The following is an 18,128-nucleotide window of genomic DNA, read 5'->3' as shown; positions in this document are numbered from 1 at the left end:
GTTAAAACAGAACTCCTCAGGGCTGGCGCCAAGGCAGAAAGACCAGTGGTTAACAAACCCAGAAGGAAATCTGAGCTTTGGGCAAAGGAATGTTTATCTTATGGTGGCCCAGAGCACCACTAACTGCAACTGTCACCTGAAACCACCCGATAGCCTCTGGGCAGGAATGGAGAGGCCTGGGGCAGGAGCGGGGGCAGAGGAACTCCACTGGAGTCCAAGTCACAACATTAGGCTTTGCTTTTTGATCTACACCAAACAAAATGTTGCCCAAAGCCAAATGGTTGCTTCTCATTCTTCACAGTGCTACCCCCAAAGCCAGGGTCAGAGTCACACTGGACCAAGAACCCAGGAGGGGGGGTTGGGCAGTGCACAGAGGAAGGGGTAAGGAGTGCAGCCAAGACAGAGGCTGGAGAGCTGTGCCTGGGGCAGGCCATGAGGGGATACCTGCAGAGGACTCTGACATTATTCTAGAGGTACCAGGGAAGCCCCGAGGAGCTTGGGCAAGGGAATGACAAGGCCAGGTGTGAGCAGAAGAAAAATCATGAGTGGCTGTGGTGGAAAGGAAACACTAAAGGAACAAAAAGAATGACATGAGGTTCAGGAGACCACCTGAAGGGAAGTGAGAGAGAAAAAAGGGTCTGAGCCTGAGCCAGAAAGAGGAGAAGATAGAAGATTTGCCTGATATTGCTGAGGCAAAAACAACAGGATAGAGGAAGGAAACAGCAGTATAGAGGACTGACCCTAGACCAGGTGACAGATGATAGCAGTACCCTTGGCTAAAGCCCTGAGAAGGGGGCACAGATCCAGAACCAACAATAATGCAGGTATGCTGACGTTCTTGTTGAGGTGTTTGGAACGCAGACTTGCAGTGAACACTTATTTATCAAACACTGAATGGGGCAAGGCAAGGTGCTGGAGACAGAGAACTGCTTTCGGAGCTGACAGTGCAGAGAGAGGCAAGAAGATCTGTCCAATAAAAGTACATGGCATTTGGGCACATGGGTGAAGGGTGCTTTGGTCAGAAGGGAGAAAAGGAAGAAAGGAAAGGTATCAGACAACTCAGTATTAAAAGCCAGAAAGGCCATTTGCCAAGGCAAGGGGTCATTGGGGATTCCTGGCAGCAGGAACAGCAGAGCAAAGTACCAAGATGTGCAAACGGCCTGGCACATTCTGGAACAGTCAAAGACAAAGCCAGAGGAAGAGGCTGATACTCAGTCATGAAGAGCTTTGAGTGCCTTGCTGAGGAGTTTACCTCTGCCTTGTCCTTATAGGGAGCTGCAGATGCATCTGGGGACAGGGAGGGAAGGGAGGGGGGAGGGGGTAGCTCTAGGGTAAAGGATGAAATAAATGAAGGGGAAAGACCATCCCCTTACAACAGGGAGACTGATTAGCACAGCACTACAACAGGCCAGGTAAGAGCTGAAAACTCACTCTGCAGTGACAATGGGCAATGGTCAAAGTCGTTTGGAATAAACCAAGTACAAAACTCCAAGTCTTCGAAGTTGTTTCCAAAAACCACTCAGGGGCCCTCTGTTTCTACACACCTTAAGTTACATACATAGTTCTTCTCTGCCCTTGTCATACAAACCTCAATTTGACTGTTTCTGAGAGCTGTTAAAAGGCACTGATTGAAACAATTATAGATAAAAAACCAATTTAAAAAGGGATGTTACTCTAGGATACAAAAAGGAGCTGGCTCGCACCTTTACACACTATAAAGCTGTTAGGCAGATAAGTGGGAGTGTCTACAGTGAGAAGATAAACCTTTGAAGGCTCCCACTTCCTTAGCCTCCGCTGCCTTTTCAGAGGCCAGTATGTCAGAAGAGTACAACACAGCAGTTCAGAGTGACAGCGCAGGTTTCGGAGTCAAAGACCTGAGTTCAAAATCTGGCCCTGCCACCCATCAGCTGTGTGACCATTGGCAAGCTACATAACATCTCTCAGTTTCTCCATCTATAAAACTATAATAATACCTCCCCTTTACTGTGAAAGCTAAGTAAGATTATACACAGGAAGTATCTAGCCTAGTGTGTGGTACATTTAGGTGCCTAATAATATTTTTATTATTAAAATATACAGTTCTGACCCCATCTGCCTCCCAAATCCTTCTCTCTCCCCTATCACAAGCTCACGTTCCTGGATGGCCACTATGATTCCCAATAGAAATGTTAACTTATTTAGCTTCATATCTACCTGTATCATCATTTCTAGAGAAAAACAGTTTATTCTTTATAATACCAAGTTTATGCATATCTTCCCTTCAAAGCATTTTTACTCCTATCCCCTCCTTCTGTCTTATCTCAATTTGAAAAGATACTATTGCCACCTCCAATGTGGGCTTTTAGATTTCAGGATCAAGAGTTCTGCATTCCGAAAAGTCTGTTTAAGAACAGCTGCAGACATGAGACTATGTTTGAGTAAGCCTGTTTGCTGAAGGAATGTGAAAGAGCCTTAACCATGGTTCCAGCCAAAATGTACTTAAAAAAAAAAAAGAAAGAAAGAAAGAAAGAAAGAATAAACAGAGCAAACAAACTGTGGAGCCTTGTTATCTGTTGGAGAAGAAAGACAGGTTCAAGAGATGCCAGGTTTCAACAGCCACATGTAAATCAATGAAAGTGGAACACACCCTCACCATACACAAAAATAAACTCAAAATGGCACAAAGACTTAAAGGTCTTTAAAACAAGACACCATCAAACTCCTAGAAGAGAACACAGACAAAACATTCTCTGACATCAACCTTACAAATGTTTTCTCGGGTCAGTCTCCCAAGGCAACAGAAATAAAAGCAAAAATAAACCAATGGGACCCAATCAAACTGACAAGCTTTCGCACACTAAAGGAAACCATAAAAAACAAACAAACAAACAAAAAAGACAACTTACAGAATGGGAGAAAACAGTTTCAAATGATGCAACTGACAAGGGCTTAATCTCTAAAATACACAAACAACTTATACAACTCAACAGCAAAAAAGCCAACCACCCAATGGAAAAATGGGCAAAAGACCTGAATAGACATTTTTCCAAAGATATACAGATGGCCAACAAGCACATGAAAAAATGCTCAACCTCTCTTATTAGAGAAATCAAAACTACAATGAGATACCACTTCACCCCAGTCAGAATGGCCATCTAAATTAGTTAAGTCCACGAATAACAAACACTTATTTGGAGAAAAAAGAACCCTCTAACACTGTTGGTGGGAACGTAAATTGGTACAACCGCTATGGCATACAGTATAGAGGTACCTTAGAAAACTGTATATAGAACTACCATATGTAGCACATGTAACTACCACATATACCAATCCTACTCTTGGGCATATACCCAGACAAAACTTTCCTTGAAAAAGACATATGCACCCATATGTTCTTTACAGCACTATTCACAATAGCCAAGACATAGAAACAACCTAAATGTCCATCAACAGATGAATGGATTAAGAAGATGTCATATACAAATCACAATGGAATAATACTCAGCCATAAAAAAGAACAAAATAATGCCATTTGCAGCAACATGGATGGAACTAGAAACTCTCATACTAAGAGAAGTAAGTCAGAAAGAGAAAGAAACACCATATGGTATCACTGATATCTGGAATCTAATGTATAGCACAAATGAACCTTTCCACAGAAAAGAAACTCAAGGACTTGGAAAACAGACTTGTGGTTGCCAAGGGGGAGGGGGAGGAGTGGGATGGACTGGGAATCTGGGAATAATAGATGCAAACTATTGCCTTTGGAATGGACAAGCAATGAGATCCTGCTATATAGCACTGGGAACTATATCTAGTCACTTATGATGGAGCATGATGGAGGATAATGTGAGAAAAAGAATGTATATATTATGTGTGACTGGGTCCCTTTGCTGTATTATAGAAAACTGACAGAACACTGTAAACCAGCTATAATGGAAAAAATAAAAATAATTTAAAAATAAAATAAAATAAACAAAAGGAGATGCCAGGTTTCACTAATACTGCTGGGAACATCATTTGACCTGCCCGTTTCCTCAGTATAATACCTGAGCGAAGAAGTAAGACTACCTAAATAAATTTCATTGTAAGACCCTAATAAATCCATTTTTAAAAGATTTTTTAAAAATTTTAACCTTTCTACGGAGTTCCCATCATAGCACAGCGGAAACAAATCAACTAGGAACCATGAGGTTGCAGGTTCAACTCCTGGCCTCATTCAGAGGGTTAAGGGTCCGGCGGCGTTGCCGTGAGCTGTGGTGTAGGTCGAAGACGAAGCTTGGATCTGGTGTTGCTGTGGCTGTGGTGTAGGCCAGCAGCAGTAGCTCTGATTAGACCCCTAGCCTGGGAACCTCCATATGCCACGGGTGTGGCCCTAAAAAAGACAAAAAAAGACAAAAATAAAATTTTAACCTTTCTAGGAAACACGCAAAATTAAGGCAGATGTACAGAATCAAACAAGTATATCAAATGTTTTAAATGCAAATTTTGAGCAGATATAACTTAATATGTACACACATGTATCTATTCAAACACTATGGAACTCTTTTTTTTCCCTTTGCTTTTTAAGGCCAAACTGTGGCATATGAAAGTTCCCAGGCTAGGGGGGCTGATCGGAGCTACAGCTGCTGGCCTACACCACAGCCACAGCAATATGGGTTCCAAGCCACATCTGTGACTACACCACAGCGCATGGCAATGCCGTATCCCCGACCCACTGGGCAAGGCCAGGGATCTAACCAGCCATCCTCATGGAGACTAGTTGGATTCGTTTCTGCTGTGCCACAGTGGGAACTCTACAAGTTTTAAACTTATTTAGTGAACAGTTTGAAAGACAGCAGAGCTTTCTAAGTAACCTGTCTCTGCTTTATTAACACAAGAAAAAAATGTGTACAGCTTCCTTCACTCAAAGGACCCAGGATGGAGTAAGTACTCAATCCCCCCCAGGCCCAAAGGCACATCTGACAGAGACCAGATGTTACCCGGAGACTGCTGTAAAATGCTGAAAACAGCTTATAACCTATAGCTGCATTCTACTGCGTAAGCCAAATAAAATTTAAAATTTCCCCCAAACGATCCAAAATCAGCAAAACTGCTCATAGAATTTTCCTCTAGTGTCTCCCCCCCACACACTCTTTCTAAAACTAAGGTCCAAATGGTATTCACTATATCAGAATCCAGAAACTTGTCATGTTGCCTGATTTAAAATATCTTTTATGAACGTTTACTGTTTGTCAGCAGCATAAACCTGATTTTTAAAACATAGTGATGAAAAACAACATTTTGCTAAGTACCTGTTTTAAAAAATGAAATTATAAAACTCTATTAATCTAATTTAAAATGTCTGGGTGTGAAATATTTAAGGAATAACATTAAACACAACCCGGAACATAACTTATGGAAAAAAGTTGAATGAAAACATTGGGAAGTCTTTCTTCCCTCTCTCTCTTTCCCTTCCTCCCTCCCTATTTAGCCACCAAACTACCTATATATAAACAAAGTGATCAAAGACGAGTTAGAAAAGCTTTTACTTAAAAAGAAATAAAAAACATGTAAGCCTTCAAATAAACCTGACCCTGACCCAGCCCATCTGAATGCCACTGACCCCTACTTGAATCAGTCACTGAGCTGGCAGCACTAACCAGATGTTCTTGTTAGCTTCTGCAGCAGGAAATGCCAAGGCAGGAGGAAGGGTTTCTGGCCAGTAGGAGAACCCATGTGATGATCATGTGGCATGAATTAAAAGCTGGTTATAGCCTCCTGGAATGCAAGACCCACTTAATTTTGGCAAAATGCAGTTTTCTGGCTTAAAAGAAAAAAATGGATAAGACAGTGTTTGGACACAGCCAAGTAAATGACTGTGATAGACATGGAAAGGCAGAACGGACACTTGGGATTGGCAGAAACATGGTCCCTTAAGCTTGGGGCTCTCAAACCTTAAAGGAGACAAAATCACTTAGTAACAATATTCAAATTACTAAATAGCAAGCAAGTTCACGTATAAGCTCAGCAAAAAAATTTTCTGTTCTCTTAAATTTGTGTGTGTGTGCTTTTTTTTAGGGCCGCACCCGTGGCATATGGAAGTTCCCAGGGAAGGGGCTGAATTGGAGCCACAGCCACCAGCCAACACCACAGCAACGTGGGATCCGAGCCGAGTCTGCAACCTACACCACAGCTCACGGCAACGCCAGACCCCAACCCACTAAGCAAGGCCAGGGATGGAACCCGTACCCTCATGGATCCTAGTCGGGTTCGTTAACTGCTAAGCCATGAAGGGAGCTCCTCTTCTCTTAAATTTTGAATATTTAGTTAAAAATACAAAGACATGCAATACAAAATAAATAGGGCTTTTAAAAAATCAACAAAGTATGTCCCCAGTTTCTGAAAGTCTTATCTAAACAAACAAGCAAAATCACAAATGAGCACAATCTTTTTGGTCATTAAAATTTGTTCCAATTGGAGTTCCCGTCGTGGCGCAGGGGTGAATGAATCTGACTAGGAACCATGAAGTTGCGGGTTCGATCCCTGGCCTTGCTCAGTGGGTTAACGATCCGGGGTGCGCCGTGAGCTGTGGTGTAGGTCACAGACGCGGCTCGGATCCCATGTTGTTGTGGCTCTGGCGTAGGCTGGTGGCTACAGCTCCAATTCGACCCCTAGCCTGGGAACCTCCATATGCCACGGGAGCAGCCCTAGAAAAGGCAAAAAGACCAAAAAAAAAAATATATATATATATATATATTTTGTTGTTGTTGTTGTTATTGTTGTTGTTGTTCCAATTAAGTTACACTCATATAGTAGTTTACAAATCTCTATTTCCAACCTGAATTCTGGATCTGAACTTTCAACAAGATCTTTTTCCCCACTTTTATAGTCCACAGACATCTCAAAATCAGCCTTTCAAGAAAGAGTTAAGACTGGCATCCCTGCAATACACACACCCGCACCCACACCCTGCTTCTCTTCCTGTGTTCTCCCAACTATGCACCCTGTCGTTCAAGGCAAAGACCGGGCATCATTCTTGATTCATCCTTCACCCACCTGACCCCTTCACATCCAATCAATCACCAACCGCCAATCCACTTCTTCCATTTTCACTGCCACTACCACTCTTATGCTTAGTGGTTAAGACTTTGGGCTTTGGCTTCAGGGTCACTTGCTCTGCCGTGTATTAACAGGGTGAACTTGGAAAGTCACTAATAATCAGAATCCTTAATTCTCCTAACCTATAAAATGAGAATAACAACACCCACCTCACAGAAGTATTAGGGAATTTAAGTGAAATAATTACATGTAAAAGCCCCTGAAACTTCACCTGGAAACTATGAAGTATTAAATTAATCTCACTCTCACAATCACCTGCCTTTTGGGTGCCTAGCACGATTCTTCGGGGTTAAGTGACCCTCTTCTCCTATAACACTCTTTGGTAACTGTCTTGTCTGTCTCCCAAACCAACTGTAAGCTCCCTGATGGCAAAAACTGAGTCTTTTCCCCAAACGCTATGAATGAATAAAACACAATGATAATAACAAATGATTATATACAAATATTAAGAGCTATGTCTATAAATGACTACACATGATTATTAATATATATTATTATTATACATAGAATGTGGTATTTATTTAGAGGTCATCAATGAGAAAAAGAAACATACTAGTACATACGGATTTAAGTCAGCAAGGAATCAATAATGAAAAGTATCAGCTGCCATAATATTTTGATGTGTAACATAACAAATTTTATTTTTAAGTAATCACAAGTCTTCTCTTAGAAAGTAACGTACACAGGCATTTCTTGATCTTAAAAAGATTCCCTTTTGCTACTCAGCAATTTATTTTCCATGGTTTTGCAAGGCAGAGATATTTGTTCCTCAAAACAAAAGCAGCTACCCAACAGTTCCAGAACTGTGACTCAAATCTTTTCAGAGGAAGCACTTGAAAAAAAAAACATCTCTACTGGCCTGCACTGACATCTAAGACTGCCCATTTATGAGAAAGACAAAGAGCCATGCCTCAGACTACTGAACCCGCTCATTCACAAGTCGGAAGAGACTCAAATGTTTCCCTTTGGGGCTGAATTTTTTTTTTTTTTTTTTTTTGATTAAAAGCAGTTATGTGGTCCCTTTCTACTAGTTCTACCAGTTACAGGAAAATTACCCTCTTTCTTAAGCTGTGAAGACAAACTGTCCTTAGGTTCTTGAGGTGAAGAGAAGAGAAAATTTTGATTTTATATTGGAAGTTTAAATGGTGCTGTTCTGACTCAAATCTTGCAAACTCCTGAGAGAAGTTCAAGATGAGGGCAGAGGGCTCCTACTCTGTCCCTCCCCAGGTGAGGGGGCGGGAAGATACCTGAGCTCCATAGACTCGCTGCATCGCCTGGAGCAGCTGGTTGGTATAATCCGTGAGAGTGCCGGCATCTTCTTCAAACACACTCAGTAAAGAGCGAGTCTGCAAGAAAAGAGATCAATTTTACCTATAAGTGGAAAAGTTATGAAAGAGGTAAAACACACACATGGAAATGGGGAGATGCCTGTTCTCTGCCTTTATTCTTTTATTGATAATATTAATATAAGCCGATTCCTGGAGCTTTAATTTAGAACTCCTCTTCCAATCGTTTAGTGCAAGGACAAACTGAATTCAATTTGAGTATCAGGGCCAGAGAGGGAAAGCCAATTTGCAAAGGGTTAAGACTCAAGAGCTATTATGTCTCAACTTTGGCCTCGACCTAAGCAACAGTAAAGTCCATCCAATAAAATAAGTGTTAAAAAGGGGTGCCTCTCCCTTCAAGGCCATAAACTGAACTCCCTATCAGGCTTGTCTCTGTACCTGGGGTGTGGTCACTCAGCAATGCATCATCACAGCAGTTAACCATCTGTCCGGTTTTCTGCAATCTTGGATGTTCTGTAGGAGTGTGTCATTCTTTCCGCTTAAGATATTACAATTTCCATGTCTTTCATCATACTCTACTCAACCAATTTTCAAACTCATGGCCAGGAAATTTCATGTACCCTGTGCCCACCAGTGGAAGCTCTGGGCATAACACTCAAATAGAAATTTAAGAATGACAGTCTCAGTTCCTTTGGGAAGACTACTCAGTGCTTGGGGAGCAGGTGAATAATGTGTTGGATGAAAGGTATTCCCTATCATTTTCCTGCGTACTGCCTGACATGCTGAGCACTAAAGAAATATTTACATATTAAATAGTGTCTAAAGAAGTATCAAGGCATCACATAAAAAACTGTATTCAAGGAACTTTTGTTAATGCGTCCAGCATAGAGGGAATTTAAAATACTACATCAGTGACAATGCGATCTCTAGTTCAAAAAATAAGCCATGAGGCACACAATGGAAAGTAAACTATAGAAATGTCTTTAATGAGGTGACAACAAAGCACTTCAGAAAGAACAATTTATTAAGGCTCATTATTTCCCTGCAAATGAATTTCGATTCTTTCTTTCTTAATCCAACCTATCTCACAGAAGAGAACAATAACTGACCATAAAGCACCCCCAATAAACTGGGAGAGGAATGCAGGCATTTGAATCATTCTACTTTTGATTTTGTTGACAAATTCTGGTGCACTTCACACCAGTACACGCTTATCCTGACTTTGCCCAAGCAGGTAAAATTACCTGCTCTGAAACCAGCATACTCTCTTCAGTACCAATCTTTATCAGCAGAAGGACCAGAATAAACAAAAGTCATGGATGTGACTCACTTGGATCTCATAATCCATTACCGGATTAATGGATAGCAACAAGTAGGTGAAAAACCTTGGTTTAGAATTCTTTATTATATCTCTTTTAAAAATACTTTTTATTTGAAAGAAGGAAAAAAAAAGATTGTTAAAAGACATTTTCAGAACCAACAGTGATTGGTCTATCACTCTACAGTCATTCATTGATGTATGTATTTCTGCCTTCATCCAATATTGATGAAACATTGTGCTGCGATGTGAGATTCAAAAGCAATGAGAACTGACTGTTCTCCAGGAGCTTACAGTCTACTGGGGCCTCTCAAAGGATGTGGGATCCCCCTTGGAACCATGTCAGTCCTGTGTCCAAATTCAGGCTCTAACACTAGAGGTAATGAATATACAGAGAGTGTCCACCAGTGCCTAATATATTTCGATAGCAGATGACACTGATTATAAAGAAGATAATGAACTTTGCTTATTATACATGTTGGATACTAAGGGCTTTATATGTATGATTTCAACACTACAGCAAACACTGTTATCTACACAGGATCTATAAACGTCATCTCATAGGAGAGACCCTTTTGGTATCCATGGTGACAATGCTTGAGGAGTCCACCAATGTCTATGATGATTCTGGTTCTTTTTCTTGCTATAACATTTCTAAGAGAATGAAAAGAGTGATACAACTGGATGGAGGATATTTAATTTTTAAAATATGACTTGGTGTCCTATTAGTTGAGTCCTATTTACTCTTTTTAATACTCTTAAGAATAAAATAGAATGGAAAATGAGTGGTAGAATGAAAAGAGAGGGCAGGTGTAAATGTCCTACACAAAGAGAACAGAAAAAAAACTGAAACTACCCTTATACTCTGCTTACTATGTGTCAGACACTTGCTGAGCACAAATACTACTTCATTTAATCCTTCCAACAACTCTATGAAGTAGATACCATAGTTACATTAACCCCATTTTACAGACGATGCAACTGAGGCTCATCAAGGCTAATATGCTTACTAGACCTCCCACAGCTGGGAAGCAACAGGTCTAGGATGTAAACCCAGGTCTGGCTGGCACCAATGGCCATGACTTCTCTATTGCAGGAGGCCGCAACCATCACCCAGCAAGGTGGGTCTCATCAGTGGGCATGCTCTTTGGTCCACAGCCCACTGTCCTGTTCAGAGGCAAGATGCAGTCTGGCTGGAGCTGGCCTCTCTTTGGTCATCCCACTGTCATGCTCTCACCCGTGTTAACTGCCAAAACTACATCACTAATTTTTGTCCTCTATATTCTGAACATGTTTATCATGACACCCAGTTTACCATGAACTGACCAAGAAAACCCTCTAGTTTTCCCCTTCTAACTTAACTGGGCCCTGATCATCCTTCAAAAAAGTATACCAGAAGTTCCCGTCATGGCGCAGTGGTTAACGAATCCGACTAGGAACCATGAGGTTGAGGGTTCGGTCCCTGCCCTTGCTCAGTGGGTTAACGATCCGGCGTTGCCGTGAGCTGTGGTGTAGGTTGCAGACGCGGCTCGGATCCTGCGTTGCTGTGCCTCTGGCATAGGCCGGTGGCTACAGCTCCGATTCGACCCCTAGCCTGGGAACCTCCATATGCCGCGGGAGCGGCCCAAAAAATAGCTTAAAAAAAAAAAAGACAAAAAAGTTTATCAAGCAATCTCAGACACTGTTTTAATATCCCCATTTTTCAGCTCCTCGTCTGCTTAAACTAGTATCTGGAACAACAGAAATGTTGTGAGATATAAAGATGGAAGGAGACCAAAGACCAGGCAATGGTACACCAGATGCTCAAAAGTTCTACAAAAAACCCGGAAAGACACTGATGATCACCACTTAAAAAACAATAAGAGGAGTTCCCGTCGTGGCGCAGTGGTTAACGAATCCGACTAGGAACCATGAGGTTGCGGGTTTGGTCCCTGCCCTTGCTCAGTGGGTTGACGATCTGGCGTTGCCGTGAGCTGTGGTGTAGGTTGCAGACGCGGCTCGGATCCCACGTTGCTGTGGCTCTGGCGTAGGCCGGTGGCTACAGCTCCGATTCAACCCCTAGCCTGGGAACCTCAATATGCCGCGGGAGCGGCCCAAGAAATAGCAACAACAACAACAACAACAAAGACAAAAAAAAAAAAAGAAAAACAATAAGAGCAACCATTTATAGAGTTACTACAATATGCTGGCGTAAAGATACTTTACATATGTTATTTACTCTTCATCAGAATTAAATAACTATTTTTATTCTAATTTTACTTATGTTAAAACACAAGCTCAGGGAGTTCCCGTTGTGGGGCAGCAGAAATGAATCCAACTAGGAACCATGAGGTTGTGGGTTTGATCTCTGGCCTCACTCAGCAGGTTAAGGACCTGGTGTTGCTGTGAGCTGTGGTGTAGGTCACAGGTGCGGCTCAGATCTGGTATTGCTGTGGCTGCTGCAGAGTCCAGCAGCCGCAGCTCCGATTCGACCCCTAGCCTGGGAACCACCATATGCCATGGGTGCCGCCCTAAAAAAGAAACAAAACAAAACAAAACAGCCCACAGGCTCAGAGAAGTTGAGTAAACTGCAGAATCAAGAATTAAATTCCATCATTTTTCTACTACCCCACACCCTCAAGAGTATGCCTCAATAGAAAAATGAAACCAAACACCTTAGCCTTAGCTCCATATCATTCTCTATCTTAGAATAAAGAAACTAGGTGTCATCTAATAAAATAATCCTAGACATTTTTCACTCCAAAGAATAGCCTCTAAATATACAATGGCACAATTTTAAGCTGTGACTGTAAAATGTATACATACACACATATATTTTATATATATTTTAAATGCCTCAATATTTATCATATGTAAGTATAAATACTATATATCTATATATTTTTAAAGGTAAAAACAATTAAAAGTCTTTTACCCACAGTATGGAAGAGGGAGAGAAATAGCTCAGTAGAACCAAATCTACTGAAAGGAAAACATATTAATAAAGAGAACAGCAAGACGAAAGCCCTCCACAATGAAGACAAAGCCACTAGGTAATATTTTGTAGCATCTTGCTTGAGTAAAGAACAGCCTGGTTTCCCAGCTGGACCACTTGCTGAATAATCTCAGAATTTAATTTTTAAATTCTCTATGCTTTAGTTGTGCCAACTGCAAAGGAAACAAACAGCATCACAAAACAGCAAGCAATACTGCTTCACTTTATCTCAAAAGCACACTACTACTTAAAAGAACAAGAATAAGCTCCTAAAGAAGCACAAGCTGCAATGGCTCAAAGCTGCATCTGTGTTCCTATCACAGCAGTATTCACACAGTACTAGAACTGCTGTTTTGCTTATCTGTCTCCCAGAACAGACTGTGAACCATCGGAGGCCAGGCACTGATATCTTACATTACATTCCCAGTATTAGCGGCACCTAGTCAGGAGCAGAGGCTCACAAATAGCAAAGGAGGAGCTCCCGTAGTGGCGCAGCAGAAACGAATCCGACTAGGGATCATGAGGTTGTGTGTTCAATCCCTGGCCTCACTCAGTGGGTTAAGGGTCCGGCGTTGTTGTGAGCTGTGGTGTAGGTCACAGATGTGGCTCAGATCTGGCGTTGCGGTGGCTCTGACATAGGCCGGCAGCAACAGCTCCAATTAGACCCCTAGCCTGGGAACAAACCTCCAAAGGCCGCAAATGCGGTCCTAAAAAGACCAAAAAAAAAAAAAAAAAAAAAAAGCTTAATCCCCAAAACATTCTACCTCTCATATACCAGAAGTAACCAGAAATAATATGTGTATGCACATAGACTAGTGAGATACTATGAACTAAAAAGCACATGAACAGATACATCTAAGATCAGTCAATTGCTATTCAGCTCTTCCTGGGCCACCGAGTTCAGCTCTTCCTGGGCCACATACAAAAGCTTTTGTGTTCATTTAATGAATCCTGCGCAACCAGGTTACTGGAGCAACCCTCATAAATTCTCTACATAAAACAAGAAGCAAACAATACATGGTTTCTTAAGATCACTTCCTTTTAGTGAAATATTCTGGGTCACCAAAGACAGAAAAGTCAAGTGCTAGGTAGCTGGGCTAACTTGAACAACATAATCTTAGGGGCAAGCTTTTTAACTTCTCTTCTCCTTGCTAATTTTTTTTTTTTTTTCCCACACACACCTGCAGCATGTAGAAATTCCCACGCCAGGGATCGAACCTGCACAGTTGCGACCTATGCTCAGCTGTGGCAATGTGGGACCCTTAATCTGCTCTGCCACACAGAACTTCCTGCTTCTTGCTCATTTTAATAGAGGACCTACTTCAAAAGATTGTTAGCAGGTTTAGATGAATTAACATAAGCTTGAGAACAGTGCCTGGCACATAAAATGCATTGTCTGATACTGGTGTTTGCTTTTGTTTTTATTCTTTACAGATAAAATGAAGGAGTTAAGATTACAGTCCTTCCAGTTACAAGTCTATCGATCTCCTTGGGAATAAAGCTGCATTAGGCATGTGCCCCATACAATAGTGCTAAATGTGCTGTGATGATCATCAAAGACCTTGGAAGTGAGCTTCCATCCAAACCTCAAAAACCCCTGTATGGTGACACTCATTTCTCACCCATTATGTAGACGATGACAAATTCCCTACATAAAGAGGAACATTAAATAAGAGCGACAATGCCTCTAAATCTCCTCTTCCTCATACAAGCTGAAAATTATCAACCATGTGGATACAACAGAACTTTAACCCCCTTAAAGATCATCTACTCCATGACCCTCCTTCTGCAGAGGAGGAAACTGAGCCAGTCACAGGAAGGGGATGAGTGACTTCTCCAATCAAAGGATAAGTTAGTGTGAGAGACAGAATTAGGACCGAGGTATCCTGCCTTGTTTGCCAGTCCTCCTTCATCCACCTGACAACTGAGCACATCCTGCAAACTACTCAAAACTAGTGCATATTCACTGATGTGAGAGCCAAATATTCTGAACTTAACTCCTCAGCGAGGGCAACATGCAGAATCAGTGCAACCTCTCTCACCTGGCTCAGCCACCACCACGGTCAGTTAGGCAAGCTATACATCTTTGTACCTCAGTCTCTCCAAATACAAAGCAAGTGTAAGTCCTAATTCAAACTCCTATCACTAGAAATTCCACATTATTATCTTTGGATCCCACACAAAGGGTGTAAGGATGGACCAAATGACTTCTACCAAGGGCTTTGGTCCCAATAAAATGCCAGAAGTTTAGAGACTTCAAAGAGGCCTTTGAAAAGTCAATCAGACCAGCAGATGCCAATTAAAAAAAAAAAAAAAAAATCACAGCTCAAGTACCGCTTCTTACTTGCCTACGTACAGATTACTGGAAAAGAACCTGATTAGTACCCTAGGATGTAGGTTCGATCCCTGGCCTCACTCAGAGGGTTAAGAATCCACTGTTGCTATGAGCTGTGGTATAGTTCACAGACACGGCTTGGATCCTGCGTGGCTGTGGCTGTGGCTGTGGTGTAGGCCGCCAGCTGCAGCTCCAATTCAACCCCTAGCCTGGGAACTTCCAAATGCTGAAGGTGCGGCCCTGAAAAAGAAAAGAAAAAAAAAAAAATCACACACACCAAAAAAACAGGCACAGAGCAATTAGGCACACAGTCCTTTGACTACTTATTCTGAACTGGAGAGCTGCAGAGTGGGTGTAGGTAAGTCCATCAAAGGGTCATCCCAGGGAAGGACAATTCACTAAGTGGAAAGGAAGCAAAAAGAGAAACTGTGAAAGGAAAACAGGTTTCTCTTTAATTTTTCAAGAGTTGAGATACTAAAGAATAAAGAGACGTATTTAAATAACCCAGGGATGCAGAACCACTGGAGTGGATATGAAGCTGGGGAAATGTTAATGGGGAACAAAGGTTCCCTGGGGAAAGGGGCCCTGACTTAAGAACTAATGCCATGCTTCACTCCTTTACTGTCTTTACACACCAGCTTTCACCTGCAGAGCTCAAAGGACTTGATTCTCATCTCCGGTGCGCTAATGAAGTTCCCCTGTGAGGCAAACGGGGCAGGTAACCTAATTTCCTCTTCACAAATGGGAAAACAAGTCCAAGGGGAGCTCTGGCACCCCTGGTTAAGAGATGTAGGTTCTCTGCCTCTCATTCTGGCTCTAAATCCACCAGGTCCCACATTAGTAGTAGAGTAATACCAGGACTAGTAGTAATAATGGAAAACAATAATAATACGGTTATCTTCTTATTCTGTACCAGACATTGTTCACAAGCAACTTCACAGGCATTTCCTTATTTAGTTCTAACAACTCTAGGAGCCAGGTACCAATTATTATCCCTATCTTACATACGGCAAAATTGAGGCACAAAAAGGTGGGGCACACAAAACTGGGGCACTCGGCTAGTAACTGGTGGAGCCCCAGTGTAAACGGAGCCGCCTAGGTTTCAGCTGAGTTTTGAAAAGGGGTCAGGACAAAGACTCCAGCCGCGGGGTGCTTTCGTGGTGTCTCCAGCTCCGCCTGAGAGATGCCCAGTGCCAGAGTACCCTGGGCTCAGGACGCGGGGCTGGGCACGCCCCCTCCTCACCTCAGGTGGACGGGGTAGGGGGTGGGGAGGCGCGTACTCCAGGACTCCATCCCGGGCCTGGAGGGGCCTCCTCGGCCTCAAGCCCTCAGCAAGAGGGACCCGGGGCGGCGGGAAGTACCTGGGGGCTGTCCTGCAACGCCTCCTCTAGCAGGAGCTTGTCCACGGCGGGCATGGTGCCGCGCGGCGGGGCCGAGGTCCAGAGAGAAGGACAGACAGCGGGTGGCGCGGGAGCCGAGGTTGCTCCGGACTCAGGCGACCAGGCGGACGCTCTGCGCCCGCGGCTGCGCCGCGCACGCCCACGCCTGGCCAGTGGCCGCCGCCCGCCCGCCGGCCCTCCTCTCAGGCCAGCCCTCCTCTCAGCCCAGCCCTCAGCGGAGCCAGATCAACAGGAAGTGTGGCGAGCGCCGGAGACCGGAAGTGTGGCAGCCCCGCCTGCGCCCGAGCCCACTTCTCGCGGGAAACCGCAGACCGCCGACCCTGCCGGCGGACCCTCAGATAGTTAAGGCTCCGCCGTTTGGGGGTGGGTTCTCCTGGCAGTCGGTGCATCTAAAGCCCAAGAGGGGAAACTCAAGAGCGGGAAGATAAGGTTTTATCTGCTTGTGGCTACTCAGACTTTTTGAGTCCAAGGAGATAGAAGCCAATAGATGTTGCTGCTGTGAAATTCTGTGAAAGTCCTATGCTCCCTGTACCACTTTTTCTAGATAAATCAGGGCCCTCGTAATAGCCGTGAGAACAGAGAGATCAGCTAGTCCTAGGAAGAAAATGGATAACTGAATCATCTGTGATATTTAGAAGTAATGTTTGGGGAACCACAGCTATTTAATTTGGCCAATATTGTTAGGGCTCGTCCTCGTGGTTTGCTGTGTTTTGTCATTTTGGAAAATTTCATAATCAAGTATTTTGGAGTGGAAGGGAGAGATGATCTAGTTCAGGGTTGTCATTTGAAGATTAAAAAGCGGAACCCAAAGAATGAAGTGATTTAGTCAAACAGTTAAAGCTAGAGGAGAAAGAGAAGGAAGGAAGAGTGACTGAAAATACTGGCCAGTGGAACTTAACATCTTTTTATACTAAAGGCAAGGGTTTCAGAAACTTCCTTCTTTGGTAATCTTTGATGATGTGTGCAATAGGACACATCATCAAAACAGGCAGAATATGGTAAAATTATACAAATTCTGTATTTTATAGGAACACCTAGGTATATTAAGGCACAATCTGAATTGCAGACACCTCTGAAAGTGATCACGTACTGCCCATTCCTTTTCCTCCTCTAGACAGCACTGACCTTTACTGAGCCATGGCGTAGCCTCCCCAGGGAAATCATCCAGCGTCCTCTCCCCACCATGTTCTTTCTTCTTAGGTAGGGTAAAATCATGTCCACACGTTTTCTTTTCCTTTATTTTCCATCAAGTACCATTCAGTTCATTTCACCTCGTACAGTCTCCCAGCTCTCTTCTGACTGAAATCCTCTTCGAAGGCCAGACTCAAGCTCTTCCTTCCCTCTTCCTAGTCCCAAAGATCACTGCTTCCTCTGAGCAGCCATTGCCCTGATTGTCATCCAACATGACTTATCCAGCAATGCTTTTTCTTTCTATGTGTGGGTCTTACTCCCTCTGTAAAGAGTAAGCCTCTCAAGAGTATAGCAAGTCAGCCTCTGTTATGAATACTGAGACATATGATAACAAACACAAGTTTGCTGTTTATGACTTGCAAATTCTTCCAACTCTTTTCCAATTACCTAAGAGAAATTTCAGCCTTACATCTTGCTTTGTTCCCACCCTTCCACCCAGTTGGAAACACAGCAGTATTAATTGCCTACCAGGCAAACAATAATAATCCTGCTGTTGATGAGAATAGTATAAGATTGTACCAAAGGAAAGAAATGCATGCATTTT

At 42.8% G+C, this 18,128-nt stretch overlaps 1 protein-coding gene across 2 annotated transcripts in view; it reads right to left on the bottom strand.

Moving 5' to 3' along the window:
* Positions 1–16,509, bottom strand: part of APPL2 (adaptor protein, phosphotyrosine interacting with PH domain and leucine zipper 2) — a 56,494-nt gene extending 39,985 nt beyond the window's left edge. The window contains exons 1-2 of one of the 2 annotated variants that reach the window (XM_013997990.3): positions 16,355–16,509; positions 8,328–8,426 (exon numbers count right to left, since the gene is read on the bottom strand). In XM_013997990.3, coding sequence (XP_013853444.1) covers positions 8,328–8,426; positions 16,355–16,408 — 153 coding nt within the window. In that variant the 5' untranslated portion in view covers positions 16,409–16,509. 2 annotated transcript variants of the gene reach the window in all.
* Positions 16,510–18,128: the final 1,619 nt, after the last annotated feature.

The sequence above is a fragment of the Sus scrofa genome, chromosome 5 (genome assembly GCF_054392235.1).
Source record: "Sus scrofa isolate SSC_HxYL_T2T_F1_AM1 chromosome 5, Sscrofa_HxYL_maternal_Yorkshire_Landrace_v2.0, whole genome shotgun sequence".
Classification (NCBI taxonomy): Eukaryota; Metazoa; Chordata; class Mammalia; order Artiodactyla; family Suidae; genus Sus; species Sus scrofa.
This window is presented reverse-complemented; position numbering and strand designations above follow the sequence as displayed.